The sequence below is a fragment of the Portunus trituberculatus genome, chromosome 18 (genome assembly GCF_017591435.1).
Source record: "Portunus trituberculatus isolate SZX2019 chromosome 18, ASM1759143v1, whole genome shotgun sequence".
NCBI classification, from domain to species: domain Eukaryota; kingdom Metazoa; phylum Arthropoda; class Malacostraca; order Decapoda; family Portunidae; genus Portunus; species Portunus trituberculatus.
The window spans coordinates 13,917,203-13,937,870 of NC_059272.1; the positions used below are offsets into that span (position 1 = coordinate 13,917,203).

Below are 20,668 nucleotides of genomic sequence, written 5' to 3' on the forward strand. Positions count from 1 at the left end.
GTTTGGCCAGCCACTCACCCGGAAACCAGCTGGGAGTGACGGAGCGCCCACTCCCTCCTCTCTCCCCCATTCTACCATCACCACTACCACCACCACCACCACCACACACTCCCTTCTTCCCATTCTCATACTCTCCTATCTCTTCCCCTCCTCCACTATCATCATTCTTGTTTCCCTTCATAATTTTTTTTTCCATGCTTTCATTTAGATTTCTATTATCCTCTTCATTTATTTCCTTTCCTTATTCTTCTTCACGACTATTAGCATTCTACCTCCCCTTTTCCTTCCTTCTCTTCCATTCCTTTCTTATCAGTATTTTTTTCCTCCTCTGTACCATTTTCTCTGTTCTTCATTCCAGTTTCCTTATTTTCATTTCCTCCTCCTCCTCCTCCTCCTCCTCCTCCTCTTCCTCTTCCTCTTCCTCTTCCTTCTCCTCCTCCTCCTCCTCCTCCTCCTCCTCCTCCTCCTCCTCCTCCTCCTCCTCCTCCTCCTCCTCCTCCTCCTCCTCCTCCTCCTCCTTCCCATCCTGTTCCTCCTCCTTGTGTTGTGTGCTGTGATGAACCAGCTTGGGAAAGGAGGTGAAGTTTGCAGGAGGGTGGGAGGGTGATAGGCAAGGAAAGGTGATGGTGGAAATTGAGGAAGAGGATGACGACGACAAGGAACGCATTAGGCCAGGTTTCCGGAGAGTAGCTGAGATGCTCGTTGGTGGTGAGGCGCTGGGAACGTTGAAGTGAGAGAGCAACAAGAAAGGTGGTGTGGATATCAGCGTGATGCCCCTACTCTATGTAATGTGTAGGAATATCATGCACTACCTGAGGTGTGTGTTCACTGTTTGATCAGCTGCAATCTCTGACGAGACAACCAGACGTTACCCTACGGAACGAGCTCAGAGCTCATTATTTCTGATCTTTGGATAGGCCTGAGACCAGGCACACACCACACACCGGGACAACAAGGTCACAACTCCTCGATTTACATCCCGTACCTACTCACTGCTAGGTGAACAGGGGCTACACGTGAAAGGAGACACACCCAAATATCTCCACCCGGCCGGGGAATCGAACCCCAGTCCTCTGGCTTGTGTGTGTGTGTGTGTGTGTGTGTGTGTGTGTGTGTGTGTGTGTGTAGCGGCAGTATGTTGGTGGTGGTGTATGCTATGGGGAGATGTGAGTCACTCTTGTCTTTGTTTTTGGCGTCTATCAGTCCGTCTTTTGAAAAAAAAAAAACCGATGAACGGATCGGTGGGAGGAAAAGAAAAGAGGTTGAGACAAGGAAAGATGAAGAAGTAAGGCTAACAGAAAGGAAGTGGCGGAGTGTAGAAATAGAGAAATGCCAAGAAAAAGAAGTGGAAAAAGATTGGATAGGAAGAAGAGGAAGAGGTACGAACAGGACTCACCTGTACCTGTGCCTCCTGCAGAGGATGTGGCGGCTGCATAGGAAGCGGCCGCCGCGTGGCTGGCAGCATTGAAGGAGGACACGGCTACCTGGGATGCCGCGTTGCCGCAAGAGGCCAGCTGGGATGAAGACCGCTGGTAGGAGGAGGACAGGGAAGATAGCGGGTCGTGGAACATGTAAGGATAGGCTGAGGCCGCCGCCGCCTCGCGCTGCTGTAGACACGAGCCGCCCATGGAACTGAGCGAGCCGGACATGCTGCAAGGAGAGAGAGACACGTCTGTCAGGCACCATGGCAGAGAGAGAGAGAGAGAGAGAGAGAGAGAGAGAATGTGTGTGTGTGTGTGTGTGTGTGTGTGTGTGTGTGTGTAGGAAACATGTAATCTAGGCATGGTATTGTCGCACTACATCAGCAGACCAGCTGACGTGGCATTTTGCCGCTTTACTCCCCCACCAGCTCAGTGCCACACACGCCTGGCTAACATTGATCTCATTGACAAGGAGGCCACTCGTGCATCAGGCTGGTCAGTAATGATGATGATTGCTTTACTTGCAACATTGAATGCAGACTTGATAGACAGAGCTCGAGAGGAGTGGAATAAGGTAGGTTAGTGCGACGAGAAATATCAGGGAAGTAAAATAGTAATTACAGCAAGGAGTAACGTGTTGGTGGCAGCGGACTAATAGGCAGCATGGTGAATGAGAACCTTATTAGCAGTATGAGGTAAGCAGCTGTTGCTGCTGTAGTGAGGTCCAGTTCTCCCCCGTAAGGAATAGAGAGAATGGATATTACGTTTTCTGTCGCCTCGTGTAAGGAAGAACTTAAGTGTGGTGGGAACTGAAGAAAATCTTCATCCTGTGTAATACTCACTTTCAAGAAGAGTTGGAGAATTAGATAACATATTAGTTTAGAATATATATATATATATATATATATATATATATATATATATATATATATATATATATATATATATATATATATATAAAATGTAGTGCTCAGTAAATACTTGGACTCAGGGAGCGTAGGAGTGAAGGCAATAGGGGAGAGGAAGGTGTCAGGCAGAAGGAAGGGGAAAGTATGGTGAAGAATTAAGGATCAGGGAAAGGGATGATATGTTAAAAAACAACAACAACGGGGCAAACAAACTGTCTCAGGAAGACAGTTTAAAAGAAAATAACAGAATAGGACGTCGGATGGAGTGAAGGGAAAAGGAGGAGGATTTGCGTGAGTGAGGCGGAAGCTGAGTAGTCTGGACTGGAGGGGAAGAAGTCTTGCCCTCCGACCCACAACGACCTGGCTGATTTATAGCAGGTCACTTCCGCACGCGCCTCCGTGTGTGTGTGTGTGTGTGTGTGTGTGTGTGTGTGTGTGTACATGATTTATTTCAGTCTTAGGCGAAGCGATGATTAAGCCTGCCAACCTTCTCCGCCCAGCACAGGCCAACCTAACCAACGCCGCGCCTGGGCCGTGCTCATCACTGGAGCATCTTTTCCCAGCCGCCTCGCCCCGCCGCACTGAGGGGCCCGTGAAATAAGCAGCAAAAGGCGTTCCTTATCCCCTTCCAAGCCCTTAGTCGCACTCTCTCCCCTTTGAGCTACACAAAAAAAATAATACTAAGGGTCGGGGGATGAAAGTCTCAATACACAGGTCGCCAAGATAAACAAACGTTAGGCGGCCTTCCACCAATAAGAAGCGAGGACTAAGCGCATAATTCCCGCGGCCAATAAAGGGGCGGGGGAGTGGCGCGCCGGCCAATCACTCGCCCGTAATCCGCGTCACGTGACTTGTGATGAAGTCCTTCCGCGCGGGTGAGCGGCGGCTGCCCTTGGTGGAGGAGGCGACTGTGGCGGTAGCGGCAGCGGGAGCAGGAGTGGTGTCTGGCTCCTCCCGCGACTCCGCGAGTGACCGCCGCACCTACGCCGGGCAGGGGCGGGGCGGGGCGGGCGGGAGTAGGAAAATGAAGCTGAGAGTTGTTTATGCAAGAGCCAATTACCCGTGGAATGGAGGAATCATTACTATAATTTGGCATAAATATGCAATCATCTATGGTACGGCGACTGTGGTGTGGCGGGGCGGTAATATTAACATATAGCTCAACCATGAGAAGATGCGTGAAGCGACCATTTGACCATAATGCACCATGCATAGTGAGTCTCTTCACTTGATGCTACCCTACGCCAACTCCTCTAGGCAGTCATGCAGTGGTAGGAAAAAAGTTACTGGAACTTTCAAGGTTTTTAGTACTGTAGTGTCTGAACAAGGCTAGTGATCATTTGCTGGACGCTAGTGGAAATTACGAGAGCTATTAAGGGTGCTGTGATGATTGCATTAGGTTTAACGAATCTACTGAGGGCGAATGAGAGAGAGAGAGAGAGAGAGAGAGAGAGAGAGAGCAAAACACCCCACATTCCTAACACTTGACATGTGCCTCTAGCAACATCTTATGCAGTCCCTCCACCACCTCCTTCCCACGATCTCTTCACTTCAACCCACTGCTTTAGTCACGTAGAGAATGTGTGTGTGTGTGTGTGTGTGTGTGTGTGTGTGGAGCCTTACTCTACTACTGTGAGGCGCACGTGACCTCTGACGTCATTGTTTGCACACGTGGCACTTTGCTATATTGTGTGTGTGTGTGTGTGTGTGTGTGTGTGTGTGTGTGTGTGTGTGTGTGTGTGTGTGTGCTCGGGAGCGTATTTATTCAGCTTTATCATATTCTTTTTACAGTTTTTTGTATATATTTTTTTAATGTGAGATGAATCTGTGACACTAATTTGTTTGTTTATTTGCTCATGTGTTTGTGTTTTCTTTTCAGAGTTACGGACGTGATATCAGATTATTATTATTGTTATTATTATTATTATTATTATTATTATTATTATTATTATTATTTCTCTCTCTCTCTCTCTCTCTCTCTCTCTCTCTCTCTCTCTCTCTCTCTCTCTCTCTCTCTCTCTCTCACCCATAACAAATGCTAATATTGATGCGAGCTGATCACTTAAACAAATGTGAGGTATTAGCGGGTCGACAGGCTGAGAGGGGCCGAGAGAGGAGGAGGAGGAGGAGGAGGAGGAGGAGGAGGAGGAGGAGGAGGAGGAGGAGGAGGAGGAGGAGGAGGAATGGGGCTGGAAGCAAAGAGGGAGAATGAATAAGGCGACAAGAGTGTATTAGTTATGAGACAAATGGGAAGGTTGTGCGGTGATAGGGAATTAAGGGCAGGAGTACAACGAGAGGAAGGCAGTTTGCTGAGAGGATTGCGAGTTCTAGAGGTAGAGTAATGTGCTGAGGGAGAGATTAACCACAGATTCATCAGTATTTGAAAGGGTCAAGTAAAGAGAGATTATGTAAAAGCGTTCAATGAAAAACTTATTATTTTTTTGTGTGTGTATTGCGTTTAATGTATCTTCTGGTATTATGAATCTCGATATCTTGGAAATATCAGTATTTGTGCAGATATGTATAGGTAGAGTACTATTTATTAATGAATATCTATCTATTTATCTATTTATTTATTATATATGGAAAGATCTTTATGTATGTCAAGTAGTTATGTATATTGCTGTTCTGTATTTTCTATCAATTCATGTGAGTAAAAATAAAACTTGTTACTGTTATTAAGTAGGTAAAGGACAGTACTTTCCCACAGGCGAGGAGAAAATAATGTATTGGCAAGTGTATTGAAGTGGTGGGGAGAGGAAGTACTTCGAGGGAGATGAGGGAAATCAAGGAGGAGGAGGAGGAGGAGGAGGTGGAGGTGGAGGAGATGGCGCAGTTCCCCTTCCTTTTCTTTTTTTTTCTTCTTTTTTGGTCCCTTCAGTTCCTCCCTTCTCTTTCTGCCTCCCCACTCCTCATCTCCCCCTTCCGTCCCTCCTCTCTTTCCTTTCCTCCCTGAGATCGATGGTTCCTGACGATTATTAACGTCTAATGGTGAGGGTGAAGCTAAACTGTGTGTGTGTGTGTGTGTGTGTGTGTGTGTGTGTGTGTGTGTGTGTGTGTGTGTGTGTGTGTGTGTGTGTGTGTGTGTGTGTGTGTGTGTGTGTGTGTGTGAGTGTGTGTGTGTGTGAGAGAGAGAGAGAGAGAGAGAGAGAGAGAGAAAGAAAGAGAGAGAGTGAGAGTGTTGACCCTCCACTGAAGAGGCTAACGGAAAGTAGTCAAACCATCATCCTTGATTGCTCTCTCTCTCTCTCTCTCTCTCTCTCTCTCTCTCTATTTCATCTTCCCCAGCATCCTTCATTCCTCCCAAACCACCCCTCCTTTCCCCCCTTTCCTCTCCATCCCCATTCATCCTCCCCTCCCTCTCTCCTCTTCCCTAACGTCGCCACCTTCGTCATCTCGTAGCGTCATCTGTCACCGTTAATTCACACCATGACATTATCGCCGCCGCTTCGATGTTATCCTTTGAAATATCGTGCCTTAGTATCACCCCACTCCAATACCGTTGCCATTTACCTGCCACGTGTAGCTAATTGCATGCTGTACTGTATCCCTTTCTCTCTCTCTCTCTCTCTCTCTCTCTCTCTCTCTCTCTCTCTCTCTCTCTCTCTCTCTCTATTTCCTTTTTTTATTTTGATGTCTCGTCTTGTGTCTCTCTTTGTAATCTTGATGTTTTTCCTTTCTTCTGTCTCTCATCTTCCGTATCTCTCGTTTTGCTTCTATTTTCTGTTTCCGTCTGTTCTCAAATCCTGGCTTCTGTTTGGTGTCTCTCTACTCAATCATCTAAGGTAGTCACTATTTGTGTATTGTTGTATGAGTCTGCTCAATACACTCTGGTACCAAGACAAGAATACATAATTTGTATTCGTATTGTGAACATCAGAAAGGAGACCGTATCCTCCATCAGCTGAGCATTCGGACCTCTGATGTAGTCGTTGTTTAGCTTACTGTATGTTCTTTGTTGCCTCATACCAGCCAGCCAGGCAACCCACTGCTATCTGCCCTGCCAGCAGGTCGCCTTCAGTTTGGTGGTTGATTAAGAAAGTATATTGAAAGCCGTGGCTGGTGTGTTCTGTTGTTGAGAGCACTGTGGCCAGGCTGGTATTATCTGCACTTGTTTTGAGGTCTTTCATATTGTGTCTGATTCCTCCACATTACATACATGTTCAGTGTCTGCCATACCACACTATGCGTCTTTTTCCAGTACATAATTAGTGGATGTGTTGGATGTCTGGTTGCAGGTGAGTCAGTGCAAGCCAAGTTAGGTGGAGCAGCCTTGTCGAGCAGGGCGTGGAGGGTGACATATGTGTGAGTGGCGGGCTGGGACATAATTATCCTGGTCATCAGTGCTGGTATCGGCGAGCATCAGGCTGGATGTCTGGGTGGGAGTGTGGCTGCCTCCCTCTCCCTCCCTCGTTGCTTCATCTCGCTGTCTCCGCCATTACCCGTCCCCTGTCGAGTTTTCGGTGCAATTAAAGTCAAAGCTTACGAATTAATATTTTTTATTGAGCGCAGAATAATTCGAGATCGCTGAAATTCCACGGCGGAAAAATGCAAAAGGAATAAAAATAAAGATGAGGGTTTGAAAGGGCGGAGGGCGGGGAGTGGTTGGCAGCCCTGCAACTTGAGAGTGATGACAACTGTTGCCGTTTGTTCTACGGAAGTGAAGGGAATGGGAGGGGGCACGAGTACTAAACGGAGGAAGACAATGTTGAAGAGGGTGATTGAAAGTTGTCAACTCCCCTCGCCCTCCGTCTGGTCGTTAAAGGTCCGATTGGTGCCATAACGAACGACGCGTTGTCGTACATCTGCATGCAGTTTAGTGTGTTTACATTGCAGTTTTGTGAATTCTTCGTCGTATGTCAGTTGTCGTATTTATCCCTTGATGAGTGTGAGAGTCACTGAGTCGCTATAATTTTCTGCTTCAAGTGTCGCGTTACGGACAGTGGTGACAGTAAAGTTGACTCGTGCACAGATGACGCTGCCCAGCCCCGGCCCGCCCCGCCCCGCCCCGCCACGCCCCGGGCTAAGCGACGCCTCGATAACACCCCACTTGAAGACAGCAAAGGTGACGAAGAAAATCCAGTGAGAGGAGGGCAAAGAAGAAAACTTTAGGTACCATTGTAACACACACACACACACACACACACGCCCGGTAGCTCAGTGGTTAGAGCGCTGGCTTCACAAGCCAGAGGACCGGGGTTCGATTCCCCGGCCGGGTGGAGATATTTGGGTGTGTCTCCTTTCACGTGTAGCCCCTGTTCACCTAGCAGTGAGTAGGTACGGGATGTAAATCGAGGAGTTGTGACCTTGTTGTCCCGGTGTGTGGTGTGTGCCTGGTCTCAGGCTTATCCGAAGATCGGAAATAATGAGCTCTGAGCTCGTTCCGTAGGGTAACGTCTGGCTGTCTCGTCAGAGACTGCAGCAGATCAAACAGTGAAACACACACACACACACACACACACACACACAGAGAAAGAGAGAGAGAGAGGCTGAGTAGAGAGTCACTCCAGCTCTCAGTGGGGAGTGCAGGAGTGGAGGAGGCTCAGTATAGGCCTGGGATGGAAAGGTGAAGAGAAGGCGGCCTGTGTGATCCCCGACAGGCCTCTCTGCCTCTCTTTTTTCTCCTCACTCACTCTCGCTCCTGCTCTCATTCACTCTCTTTCTCTTTTCCTCTCATCCCTCTCCCACCCTCTCTTTCTCTTTCCCTCCCTCTCCGTCCCTCCGTCCCTCCCCGCGCCTGCCCTCCCGCTAAGCAACTCTGATATAGTTAATTAACGCGATAAATGGCCATCACTTGAGCTGGCGCACTCTGATGTTTCGCTTAATTAGTAGTCACAGAAAAGATCAAAGTCAGACAATGCTACTGCCTGCCTGCCTGCTCGCCCTCTCTCTCTCTCTCTCTCTCTCTCTCTCTCTCTCTCTCTCTCTCTCTCTCTCTCCATTGATTATTTTTTTTCTGCTTTATCTTTGACGTAATTTCGATGCCTTTTACGCACTGATATTTTTTTATTTTTATTTTTTGTATTCTCTCAACTCGTGATTACGTTAAAAGTTTACCTGTATTTTTAACTCTGTATCAAGGAGGAGGAGGAGGAGGAGGAGGAGGAGGAGGAGGAGGAGGAAGACCAAAACCATGGAGGACAGGGTGGAGGAAGATGTAGGAAGACGGAAAAGACAGAGGAGGAAGAGGAGGAGGAGAAAGTTAAGAGATAGAGAGAGAGAGAGAGAGAGAGAGAGAGAGAGAGAGAGAGAGAGAGAGAGAGAGAGAGAGAGAGAGAGAGAGAGAGAGGAAGTTCTATGTTTGCAATATATACTGGCATCATTATGAACACAGACTTTGTGTTAGATGTGGGAGATAAAGCTGTGATAAATTTTGGATATAAAGCTAATTAAAAGGCAGCATTATGTGTGATGTGACTTGATAAGAGAAGTGTATAAGATTTAGAAAGGGGAAAGAGACAAAAATATTTACTGGTGCTTCTATAGTGAATAATTGAGCTATTAAATGGTGTAAGTGTAGGAAGTGAATAAAATGAGATAAAGGCGAAGGAAAGAGGGTGTAAAGGAAGAAAAGAAGGAAAACAATCAGGTGGCAAGATAAGAGGAAATACGTTAAAGGAAGGGAGAGGAAGGAAGGGCAAGTGAAGAAACGAAAGAGAGGGAGAGGGAGGAAACGAACAAAGTTTGCAAAGAAGGGAATAAGGAAAGAGATTGAAGGAAGTTGTGATGGCGGAGAGAAGGAAGAGAAAAGGAATAATACTGGATTGGAAGGAAAAGGGAAAGAAAGAAAATGAATACTGAAAAATTAATCATGTTATAGGCGATAGGACGGGAAAAATTAATGAAGGGAAGAGCAAGGAAAGACGCATGAGGAAGGTCAATGTAAAGGAAAACAGGTAGAGAATGGGAATATTTAAAGAAATCAAGACAGAATATTGAAAGGAGAATTGAAGTAAATTTGAAGATAAGCCAAAGAAAGAAAGAAAATAGAACAAACATGGAAGTTAAGACCGTATAGGGTCAAATAGTAGAATACATGATTAGAAAGGGTGTTGGCGGTGAGGGTGGGACAGGTGTGAGGCTCACCTGTAGGAGTCTGTCATGGTGGGGGGAGGGGGCATACCTGTAGGAGTCTACTATTAACTATGATGGATGAGGGAAGCTTACCTATAGGAGTCTGCCATGGGGGGGGATTACCTGTAGGAGTCTACCATGAGGGCGGGGGAACCGGTATAAGGCTTACCTGTAAGAGTCTGTCATGGTGGGGGGGAAGCTTACTTGTAGGAGTCTACTATGAAGGGAGGTGGAAGGAGAGGCTCACCTGTAGGAGTCTGCCATGGTGCCGATGGGCTGCGGGATGGACGGGTACATGGAGTTGAAGCCGGACTGAAGGGGCAGTCTGGAGGCTGCGGCAGCGGCGGCACTGTTTGCCATGCCCACGCCCACGCCCACGCCCACCTGATCCACGCTGCGCCGCTGGTTGCGAAGCTTCTCCTCCCGCCGCCACTTGGCCCGCCGGTTGCTGAACCAAACCTGCACCGACAGTAGAGTAGAGAACCCCGTTGATGCAGCTTCAGGCCTGCGGCCGCGCCCTCGACCTTCCCAGGCACGCTCTCACCACTCACCACTCACCACTCTCACCACACACACACACACACACACACACACACACACACACACACACACACACACACACACACACACACACACACACACACACACACACACACACACACACACACACACACACACACACACACACACACTCTCTCTCTCTCTCTCTCTCTCTCTCTCTCTCTCTCTCTCTCTCTCTCTCTCTCTCTCTCTCTCTCTCTCTCTCTCTCTCTCTCTGTTTATTCACAGTATTCTAAACAAAAGCAACATGCATATTTGTTTTAATCGTAATTCAGTGCATACTAAAAGAAGCTCTTATAAACACACACACACACACACACACACACACACACACACACACACACACACACACACACACACACACACACACACACACACACACACACACACACACACACACACACACACACACACACACACACACACACACACACACACACACACACACTGGCTGGCTGACATTCTTCCCCTAGCCCCTACCTGTATTCTGGCTTCCGGGAGGCCGATCTTCTCAGCCAGTCGTTCGCGGGCAAACACATCTGGGTAATGGGTCCTCTCAAACTCTGCCACGGAGCCACCAGTGGGGGGAGGAGGCGAGTGTAAGGCGTGGGTGGTGACAGTAATTGTGGTGTGCGTGTAGTAGTGGTATTGGGTACATGGTGTTGATACTGTGTCTTGATGTTTGGTGGTGGTGGTGGTGTGGTGGTGTGGTGGTGTTGTATATGTGGTGTTGCGGTGTTGCTTTTGTTTAAGTTGTACTGGTGTGCATATAATAAATTCTTATAGTAATATTTTTTTTACTTTTTTATTTTAACTATTACGGGTACTTGAATTCTTATCATAATCCCTTCTCTCATAAACTCCTTATATTTTTCTATATTACAATAATTTTCTCTGTTTCACCAATGTTCCTTACTCTGATACACTTGCATTCAGTTTTCACTCTGGCTCTCTCCCTCACTCTCCCTCCTCATCTCTCCTCTCTCCCCTCTCTGCTGAGCTAATTCCTTCACTAACGTTGCATCTCGCCAGCAGCCATCTGTCCTCTTACCCTCTCGACTCACACAGCCTAGCCTCCCTCCCTCCCACCCTCCTTCCCTCTCACCACCTCTCACAGCCTGCCAGTCTTGTCTCTCTGTCCATTCCTTCATAAGAACCCCTCTCCTACTTCTCCTTTGACAATTTCTTCTTGCTCCCCCTCGCAGCCTTCTCGTCTCTTGCTTCTCCGGTTATCCTCACCTGGAACTCTACTATTCTTATTTCCAGCTTTACTTTTCTTCCCCTCAATACCTCTGACCCTCACTCGTTCTTCACCTCCGCCCTTTATGCTCTCACTCGCCTCCCTTCTCTCGCTTCCAGCTTTGTACTTCGCTGCTAGAATATCAGATTTCCCTTCCTTTGTGCTCATTAGACCCTTTGCATCAACTCCTCCTCCTCCTCCTCCTCCTTCGACCTGTACATTCATGCCAGCCCCATTTTCCTGGTGGCTTGCTGCTGCTACTCCATTCTCTGTAGTTTTCTTATGGAGTATTTCTTTATCTTGTAAGTATCGCACTTCATCTCATTATTATCCTGACTCCTATACTCGTCATCATCTCTTATAATTTTCTTTCTGGTCTGTGTCATTCCCATTCTGCACTGGGGATCACATTCTATTCTCTTTCATCTTGTTCTCCCCCATACACACATGGATGCCCTCGTTATAGACCAACATACCTACTGCAAACTGCTCTTCTTTCATACACCATTCTATTCATGTGTACTCTAGCCCTCACACCTCTCCTTTCCTGTTAACACACCTGTGAATACACCTACACATCTGCTCCCCTATCACCTCCTCTCCTCCCATCCCATCTCGACCCTCGTTGGCTATGTCATCCTCACCTTTCTCCAGGGCGTCTATCTGCTCATTGGTAAAGGAGGTTCTGTTTCTCTGGAGTTTGCGCTTCAGGCGGAGGCGCAGCTGGGAGTCCTCGTCGGTGCTGGAGTTATGTTCGCTGTTGCCGTCGCTCGTCACCTCGTTGTTGTTGTCTGACGGGGAGAAGAGTCCTGTATGGTGCGAGAGAGAGAGAAAGACATGGCTTAGAACGTGGCGAAGGCTGGCACGTGAGGGAATACTTTACGGGGAGAAAGTTGATTAATTGATTGCTTGGTGTAAATGAAAGCGCTGAAACGATGAGATCCCGCGACGCTGCAAGGAAGTATGTTAAGATGGAGAAAGAGGAGGAGGATGATAATGAGATAGAAAGTTATCAAGTAAATCACTGATAATTTAAAATCAGAAATAAAAAATGTGTGAACATAGAGAGAAAATAACACGGCCATTTCATATTTCTGATAAAACATGAAGAGCAAAATCATAAGTATGTCTGTAAAAAACACTGCTGAAAATAAATAAATAAAATGAAAACGTAGAAATGAGCGCCATGAAGAGAGCGAGGCTGCGGTGAAATCTGGAGCACGAAGATTTCGAAGAAAATGGAAATACCACGACGATGGAGTAAAGAAAAAATATGATGACGAAGACAAGACGAGGATCCCGCGCGACGAAGCTCCCGCCCCACTTCCCGTCCCCCTCCCTCTTCCTTCCCTCATCATTCCTCCCTCCGTAGCCGCTTGCCACCCTCGCCCCACCTCCCTGTCTCTTACCCCTCCTTGCGCCAGAGTGGGGAGAGATAGAGGCTTAAATGAACAAGCAGGATAGAGGAGAGAAGGGGCGAAGGGCGCAGACTCAGCCAGCAGCCTGCAGATGAGCGTGGTGGTGGTGGCGGCGGTGGTGGTGGTAGAGAATGGGGGAGTTGTGATGATGTGCAGAGTAGAAGTTTATGATACATATTAATGGTGATTGATGGTGTCATGGATGGGACAGTGTGTACTACTCGTATAGTGACGGTGATGTGTTGGTGGTGCTGGTGCTTCGTGTATCACTGTGATAGGCTTCATGTGTGAGTTAAGTAGGCTGTAATGTAAGCCCACACACACACACACACACACACACACACACACACACACACACACACACACACACACACACACACACACACACACACACACACACACACACACACACACACACACACACACACACACACACACACACATCGCTTGTGTAGTCAGTCAGAGAATAGACCACGTTGTCCTTTAAATACACAATCTACATGCTAATAGCTGTGTCCTCCTCCTCCTCCTCCTCCCATTCACCTCGGCGGTGACTCCTCCGCTACACTTCCCTCCTCCTGAAGAGTCCTTCAGCACCGTGGCGTGAAGGGTCCTTGTAGCAACTGGCTCTGATGGGGTGGCGGGCCGCCCTTCAATTGTGAGGTTATCAAAACTTAACACAGTGTTGAGTGCCTTGCCCCTTCTGCCTCCCTACCTCCCTCTCAGACTCTCTCTCTCTCTCTCTCTCTCTCTCTCTCTCTCTCTCTCTCTCTCTCTCTCTCTCTCTCTCTCTCTCTCTCTCTCTCTCTCTCTCTCTCTCTCTCTCTCTCTCTCTCTCTCTCTCTCTCTCTCTCTCTCTCTCTCTCTGTGTGTGTGTGTGTGTGTGTGTGTGTGTGTGTGTGTGTGTGTTAGCTCGTCGCTTAATTGTCTTGTCCGCCGGCGTAATGGGCTTGTTCTTTGACGTAATGGCCGTGATTCATGGCGTGATGTGTTTATATTCACGGCCTAATGGTCTGGCTTTGGTTTTGTCTCGTGACGTGGTGTGGTGGCTGATGTCTGGTGGTTAGTGGTGTTGGTAGTGGTGGTAGTAGAGAAAGAGAGAGAGAGAGAGAGAGAGAGAGAGAGAGAGAGAGAGAGAGAGAGAGAGAGAGAGAGAGAATTTATTTATACTTTCACTCTCGTTACTCTTTCTCTAATGTGTGTGTGAGTGACGCTGAAAATAAGTTGATGACTAGGCTGGTTGAGGGATTCAGGAGCCCTATGCAAGAGGAAGGAGGATGTGGAGAGCGAAGGGAAAGGGAGTGGGAGGCCTACGAAAGGGTAAGTAGATGAGTAAAGAGGGGAGTAAGAGGGAAGGAAACTTAATATAGGAGAAATGAAGGATAAGAGGTGAGGGAAGGAAGGAAGGGAAGGAAGGGAGGGGTGGCCCACCAACCCCTTCACCACCTGCTGCCGGAATGTGGTCTGTTAACAAAAATTTAGTACACAGGTGCCTTTCAGTCATTGTTACCATTACTGTTCCTCGCGCTGTTACTACTGCCCTGCCACCACCACCACCACCACCACCACCACCACCACCACCACCACCACCACCACCACCACCACCACCACCACCACCACCACCACCACTACAACTATAACTATTATCTTCACTGCCTCTATGATGACTACATATCTTTCAATACTACTACTACTACTACTACTACTACTACTACTACTACTACTACTACTACTACTACTACTACTACTACTACTACTACAATTGTCACCATAAGATGCATGAAACAACCTTCCTCACCATTATCATCACCATCACCATCATCATCGCTCGCACTTACCACCACCACCACCACCACCACCACCACCACCACCACCACCACCACCACCACCACCACCACCACCACCACCACCACCACCACCACCACCACCACCACCACCACCACCACCACCACCACCACCACCACCACCACCACCACCACCACCACCACCACCATAAGCATAACCGGACAATGAGATCGTTTGTATTCGGGGTGTATCCGAGGAAGGGAGGAAGAGGAAGAAGTAGAGGAGGAGGAGGAGGAGGAGGAGGAGGAGGAGGAGGAGGAGGAGGAGGAGGAGGACGGGACAAGGAGGAAGCAGAAGAGGAATAAACAATAGAAAAAGGTGGAGTAGGAAGGGGAAGAAGCAAACAATGAAAACTGGGAAGGAAAGTTAGACGAATAAAAAGAAAAGACGAGAAAAGAAAAAGAGAAGGAAGAGAGGAGAGAGAGAGAGAGAGAGAGAGAGAGAGAGAGAGAGAGAGAGAGAGAGAGAGAGAACAGAAAGAATAGGAAGATAAATAAGACCTTTACAACCTTAACTATTTCTCAAGTCTCTCTCTCTCTCTCTCTCTCTCTCTCTCTCTCTCTCTCTCTCTCTCTCTCTCTCTCTCTCTCTCTCTCTCTCTCTCTCTCCTCGTTTCCTCTTGTTCATATCTCTTCCATCACTATCCTTCCTTTCCCTTCCCTCTTCCTTCTTCCCCCTTTCCTCATTTCCCCTTTATTCATACCTCTTCCATCACTACTCTTCCTTCTCCTTCCCTTCCCTCTTCCCTCATTTTCTACCTCGTGAACATGATAGCAGTGATGCACCAAATACCTTCCCCTTCCCTGCCTTTCCCTTCACCCTGGCTGGCGAGGGGAGGAGGTGGTGATGAGAAGGTGACTAGGGGGAGGTGAGGGAAGAGGCGAATGGGTTTGTGAGCCAGTGGGGCCTTCAGTTGTGGCTCGTTGGCTCAGTTAGACTTGCTCCTTAGAGAGAGATCAGTGTAGAGGCGGGGCTACATCTTCCTCCCCCTCCTCCTCCACCTCCTCCTCCTCCTCCTCCTCCTCCTCCTCCTCCTCCTCCTCCTCCTCCTCCTCCTCCTCCTCCTCCTCCTCCTCCTCCTCCTCCTCCTCCTCCTCCTCCTCCTCTTCCTCCTCCTTCTCCTCCTCCTCTTCCTCCTCCTCTTCCTCCTTCTTCTTCTTCTTCTTCTTCTTCTTCTTCTTCTTCTTCTTCTTCTTCTTCTTCTTCTTCTTCTCTATAGTCTTGGCAAGCTTCCTACACCGTATCTTCCGTCATCCTCCTTTCCTACATCCTCCCTGTTCTCATTTCGTTCCTCTTCCTCCCTCCCCGTCTCTCTCTCTCTCTCTCTCTCTCTCTCTCTCTCTCTCTCTCTCTCTCTCTCTCTCTCTCTCTCTCTCTCTCTCTCTCTCTCTCTCTCTCTCTCTCTCGCTTTTCTTGTTTTCTCGTCTTGTTTATTCGACTTTCTGCTTTCTTGTCTTGTTTATTCGACTTTCTGCTGCTCCCTTCCAACGAACACACACACACACACACACACACACACACACACACACACACACACACACACACACACACACACACACACACACACACACACACACACTCCTCCCTAACCAATTCCTTATGAGTATACACCTTTCCCCTCTGATACACGTCGCTACACCCCGTCACACTCGTCCACACACCGTCACGGCCCGTCACGCTATACCCTTACCCTCTCACACTCACTCCCCTTCTCTCCCGCCATCACTCCGCCACACCCATTCCTCCCCTTCCACACCTACTCCCTCAGTCCGCCACACCCCGCCACACTTCTCGCCCTCCAAGGCTGCGCCGCGTCTGGAGGCTGACAAAGCGGCCTTCCCTCCTCGCTTCCGGCCGCCATCCTGTATTCCAGGGTCGCCGTCCCACTCGTAACAGAAGCAAACGGTCCACATTAAAATGCAATTCAAGGAACCATGAATACAAAGTGGCAGATAAAGTTGGGGTGGAGAGAGAGAGAGAGAGAGAGAGAGAGAGAGAGAGAGAGAGAGAGAGAGAGAGAGAGAGAGAGAGAGAGAGAGAGAGAGAGAGAGAGAGAGAGAGAGAGAGAGAGAGAGAGAGAGAGAGACTACTGCTACTATACATTGTTCTCAGATGCTTCATACGAGTCTTAAGTAGTTCAGATTAACTCTTTACTTCGCACTGATATATAGCCAGCTCTCTCTCTCTCTCTCTCTCTCTCTCTCTCTCTCTCTCTCTCTCTCTCTCTCTCTCTCTCTCTCTCTCTCTCTCTCTCTCTCTCTCTCTCTCTCTCTCTCTCTTTTGTCATGGCATACTATTGTTGCAAATCTTTCAGGTCATGACTTTGGTTCTTGTGTGGTGGGTGTGTGGTGCCTGAGGGACTGTGGTGGTGTGGTGACTGATGGCCGAGCACTTGAGGATCTGGTTTCTGGACGCCTCGGACAGCGATGCAGTAAAAATAACATAGACTTAATAGACCCTGTTGGCTTAGCAATACTTTACATAAACACTCGAATATTCCTTTCTCTTGAACACATAAACACATTTCGGCCAAGAACTTGAATTAAAGCACAGAGAAAAATAGTCGTTTAAATCCGCCACATAAATCAGAAAGGCAGGGCGATGCAGAATACAAAATCAGTTTAGTGGGTGAGCTCATCCCGGCGCGGCTAACGAGGGTACTGGCAGCCGCCCTGCTCGTATAACTTGAGGCAGCCACCGCGGCGCTCTCGACGGCCGCTGCAGAAGGGAACACGATCATTAAACCCTCTTTAATTACCTGCGAGAGAGCTGTGTGTGTGTGTGTGTGTGTGTGTGTGTGTGTGTGTGTGTGTGTAGGCGGGCGGCGGCGGAGAGTACTCATAACATGCAGGGAGAGAGGGAGGGAGAGGCGGTGTCAAGCGTCCTGACACACTCCACTTGTTATTGTGACTATTCAGAGTGGCACTCGGGCCCCTCCACTAGAGCACCTTATCGCCACTCGGCCCTTGTTTGCTGAGCGCCGCCCTACTCCTCCTTCCCCACCCCCATTCCCTCCGCCACCCCTCCCCGATTCAGCTTATCTAGATGGCGCGCGGTGTGTGAGGACTCTCTCATTCTCTCTTCAGATTATAATGTAGGAGTTAACATTATGAGGAGTGTCGCAAGAATGGGAGAAGTGGCGGGAGGAGGGATGGTTAGCTTGTGGTCAGGTGTGTGTGTGTGTGTGTGTGTGTGTGTGTGTGTGTGTGTGTGTGTGTGTGTGTGTGTGTGTGTGTGTGTGTGTAGAGAGAGAGAGAGAGAGAGAGAGAGAGAGAGAGAGAGAGAGAGAGAGAGAGAGAGAGAGAGAGAGAGTATTAGTGTGAGTATTCAAGTCGTGGGAAGAGTGTTGTGGTGACGTATGGTGATGAGAGACATACATCAGTATTCTTTCATATGATAGTGATTGGTGGTTTCTATAAATGTATAACAGTGACACGGTAGCAATGGGTATGTTTGTATGCGTGTGATGCTTTGTTGTGGTGCTTATGAAAAACTGACTGAGTATGGTAATAGATAAAGGGAGCCTTCTTCGTTTTATTCTCATTATATTGTTTTTGTAACCCTCAACGCATTAGTACCTTTGTTATCTCCTTCAGAATGACTCGCTATGTGTGCTACTTGCTTTCTCGTCCTCCTCCTTTTCCTTCCTTTCTGGGTTCCCATTTTGAGCGTCAATTATGAGGGTTGGAGAGATTGAGAGGGAGATAGAGGGATGAAGGTTGGAGGTTGAGATGGAAGGAGGGATAGGCGGGGTAGGAATGGAGGAGTAGGGAGAGGAGCAGGGTGGAGGCAGCGGGCCAGGTTCATTACTCGGTAATTGTGTTAGCGGACCACTTGATGACGGCGGAGGGGGAGGAGCAGCCCATCTCCCTCGCTCCTCCTCTTCCTCCTGAGCTGAGTCTCTACTCCTCCTGCTGAGGCTCTAACAAGTCTGTGTTGCAAGGCTTGCTTTGCATCTTTCCTCGCTGATATAACGCCTCTCCTCTCTTTCACTTTCAGTCGTTATAGAGTTCAATATTTTGACTAGAATCGCCGGCTCGACGCTCCGGTCTTACACTCATCACACACACACACACACACACACACACACACACACACACACACACACACACACACACACACACACACACACACACACACACACACACACACACACACACACACACACACAGAGGTTAGAGAGCAAAGCGATGCCGATTTCAGGCGTTTAGGAACAGGCGTGCTATGATCAGAATTTCCCTGTGTCACTTTTACATGTGTGTGTGTGTGTGTGTGTGTGTGTGTGTGTGTGTGTGTGTGTGTGTGTGTGTGTGTGTGTGTGTGTGTGTGTGTGTGTGTGTGTGTGTGTGTGTGTGTGTGTGTGTGTGTGTGTGTATGTGTGTGTGTGTGTGTGGGTGTGTGTCTGTGTGTGTGTGTCTGTGCGGCGCACCAATTATTGGTGTGTGTCTGTGTGATGGTGGTTGTTGTGTTGCCTTGTTGCTATCCAAGTTACTTTTCTTCTAAAGTTTTCTATTTTTCTTTCCTTTTTCTTTTTGTTATAGTCTGCTTCCTCGTCGCCTCCCTCCTCGCCTCCCTTCACTCCCTCCACACGCCGCGGGGCATGGCGGCGGCACTGCTGGCCCGCCTCGACAAAAATGTCTCGGAAAACAAATTTCGCGGTCAAATCAGGCGTGGGGGGCGCGTCTGTAAGCTCTGATTGTTAATTTTCCCCGCGTCCCCCGCCCACTTTGATGGTGAGGCGGGCGTGCGGGGCGGGGGGTGGCGAGGAGAGATAGAGAAGGGGAGGAAGGAGGGGAGAGGGAGGGTTTCCGCTCCACTCTCCGCTTTGATTTGAAAAACATGCGTCTGGCCCTAAAAAACTCGATTTGGTAGCTGGCTTCTCTTTTATATATGAAATGGTTATGCGTAACTCAATTTCCAAATGTTGGCGTTTTATTTTGTGGCAGATAAATGGGATTGAGAAGCATACATGATATTTGTTAGTTTACGGCTTTGATGCTTTTTACGGCGTGCGCGGGGCGGCCAATGGTATTATGGCCATGAATATTTCAGGTTCTTTAGTTTTACGGTTATCAAAGTTTAGCCTGGATAAAATTACACACGATTTTGAGTTGGTTGTTTGACTCTCCGCTCGGAAATATATGTATAAAATATATTAATTTATTGGCACATGGAGCTAAGTCAACCATAATACCACTCAGTTGCCGACTCTCGGAAAAATAACATCCACAGTTTTCAATAAATCAGGAATATAACTCAATATAGCTTCAGGGAACAAGACAAAGCAGTGGATAGAGCTGAACTTTGTGTGTGTGTGTGTGTGTGTGTGTGTGTGTGTGTGTGTGTGTGTGTGTGTGTGTGTGTGTGTGTGTGTGTGTGTGTGTGTGTGTGTGTGTGTGTGTGTGTGTGTGTGTGTGTGTGTGTGTGTATATATATATATATATATATATATATATATATATATATATATATATATATATATATATATATATATATATATATATATATATATATATATATACATATATTCTTGAGGATTAGCAACTTGATTTAAAAATTCATCAAGTTTGCTGGTGTAAGTCAAGGCAAACCACTTTGACCTTGGTGTGAGAAGTGCGATAGTAAAACGCGGCAGTCAAACACCGTAGAGTCATACACAGCGGCCCTCGCTGGCCTACCTGTGGTGGCAAACGGGAGCGCGCGTCATAGTAAGAAGGAAGGGAAATATCTTTAATTTTGTGAAGAACGCGTGTAACAAAATACTTATGTACAGAGACTCACACAATGACCCGGACAACAATGCAAGATATTTGAGAGACATCAGAAAAAAGACAAAACAAAAGTGTCGGAGCAACAAAGTGAACTTTAGGGATGAAATAAAAAGTGACGAACAAAAACAATAAAAAAATGACAATGATAAAGTTTTGTAGAAGACTGAATAATAAAGTGTAACAAGATTATGCAGGAAAAAAGGGAAATAAAATGAAAAGATGAATATAGGAAAAAGGATAAGGGAGGAGGAGGAGGAGGAGGAGAAAGAGGAGGAGGAGGAGGAGGAGAATGAGAAGGAGAAGAAGAAGATGAAGAAGAGAAGAAGAAGAAACGTAGAATGAAGAGAAGGATAACAGGATTACAAGCAAAATAAAGAAAAAAATCTAAAGAAGAGTATAGGAGAAGAAAGAAAAGGTAGAAGAGGAATAG

General features: G+C 47.7%; 1 protein-coding gene across 5 annotated transcripts in view; it reads right to left on the minus strand.

Annotated features, from left to right (window-relative positions):
- Positions 1 to 20,668, minus strand: part of LOC123505705 (paired box protein Pax-6-like) — a 127,576-nt gene that overhangs the window by 4,718 nt on the left and 102,190 nt on the right. For 2 of the 5 annotated variants that reach the window (XM_045257354.1, XM_045257353.1), the window contains exons 6-9: positions 11,849 to 12,013; positions 10,445 to 10,527; positions 9,651 to 9,871; positions 1,397 to 1,650 (exon numbers count right to left, since the gene is read on the minus strand). In XM_045257354.1, coding sequence (XP_045113289.1) covers positions 1,397 to 1,650; positions 9,651 to 9,871; positions 10,445 to 10,527; positions 11,849 to 12,013 — 723 coding nt within the window. The remainder of the gene's footprint in view (positions 1 to 1,396; positions 1,651 to 9,650; positions 9,872 to 10,444; positions 10,528 to 11,848; positions 12,014 to 20,668) is intronic. The other 3 variants (XM_045257357.1, XM_045257356.1, XM_045257355.1) reach the window with 2 other exon arrangements.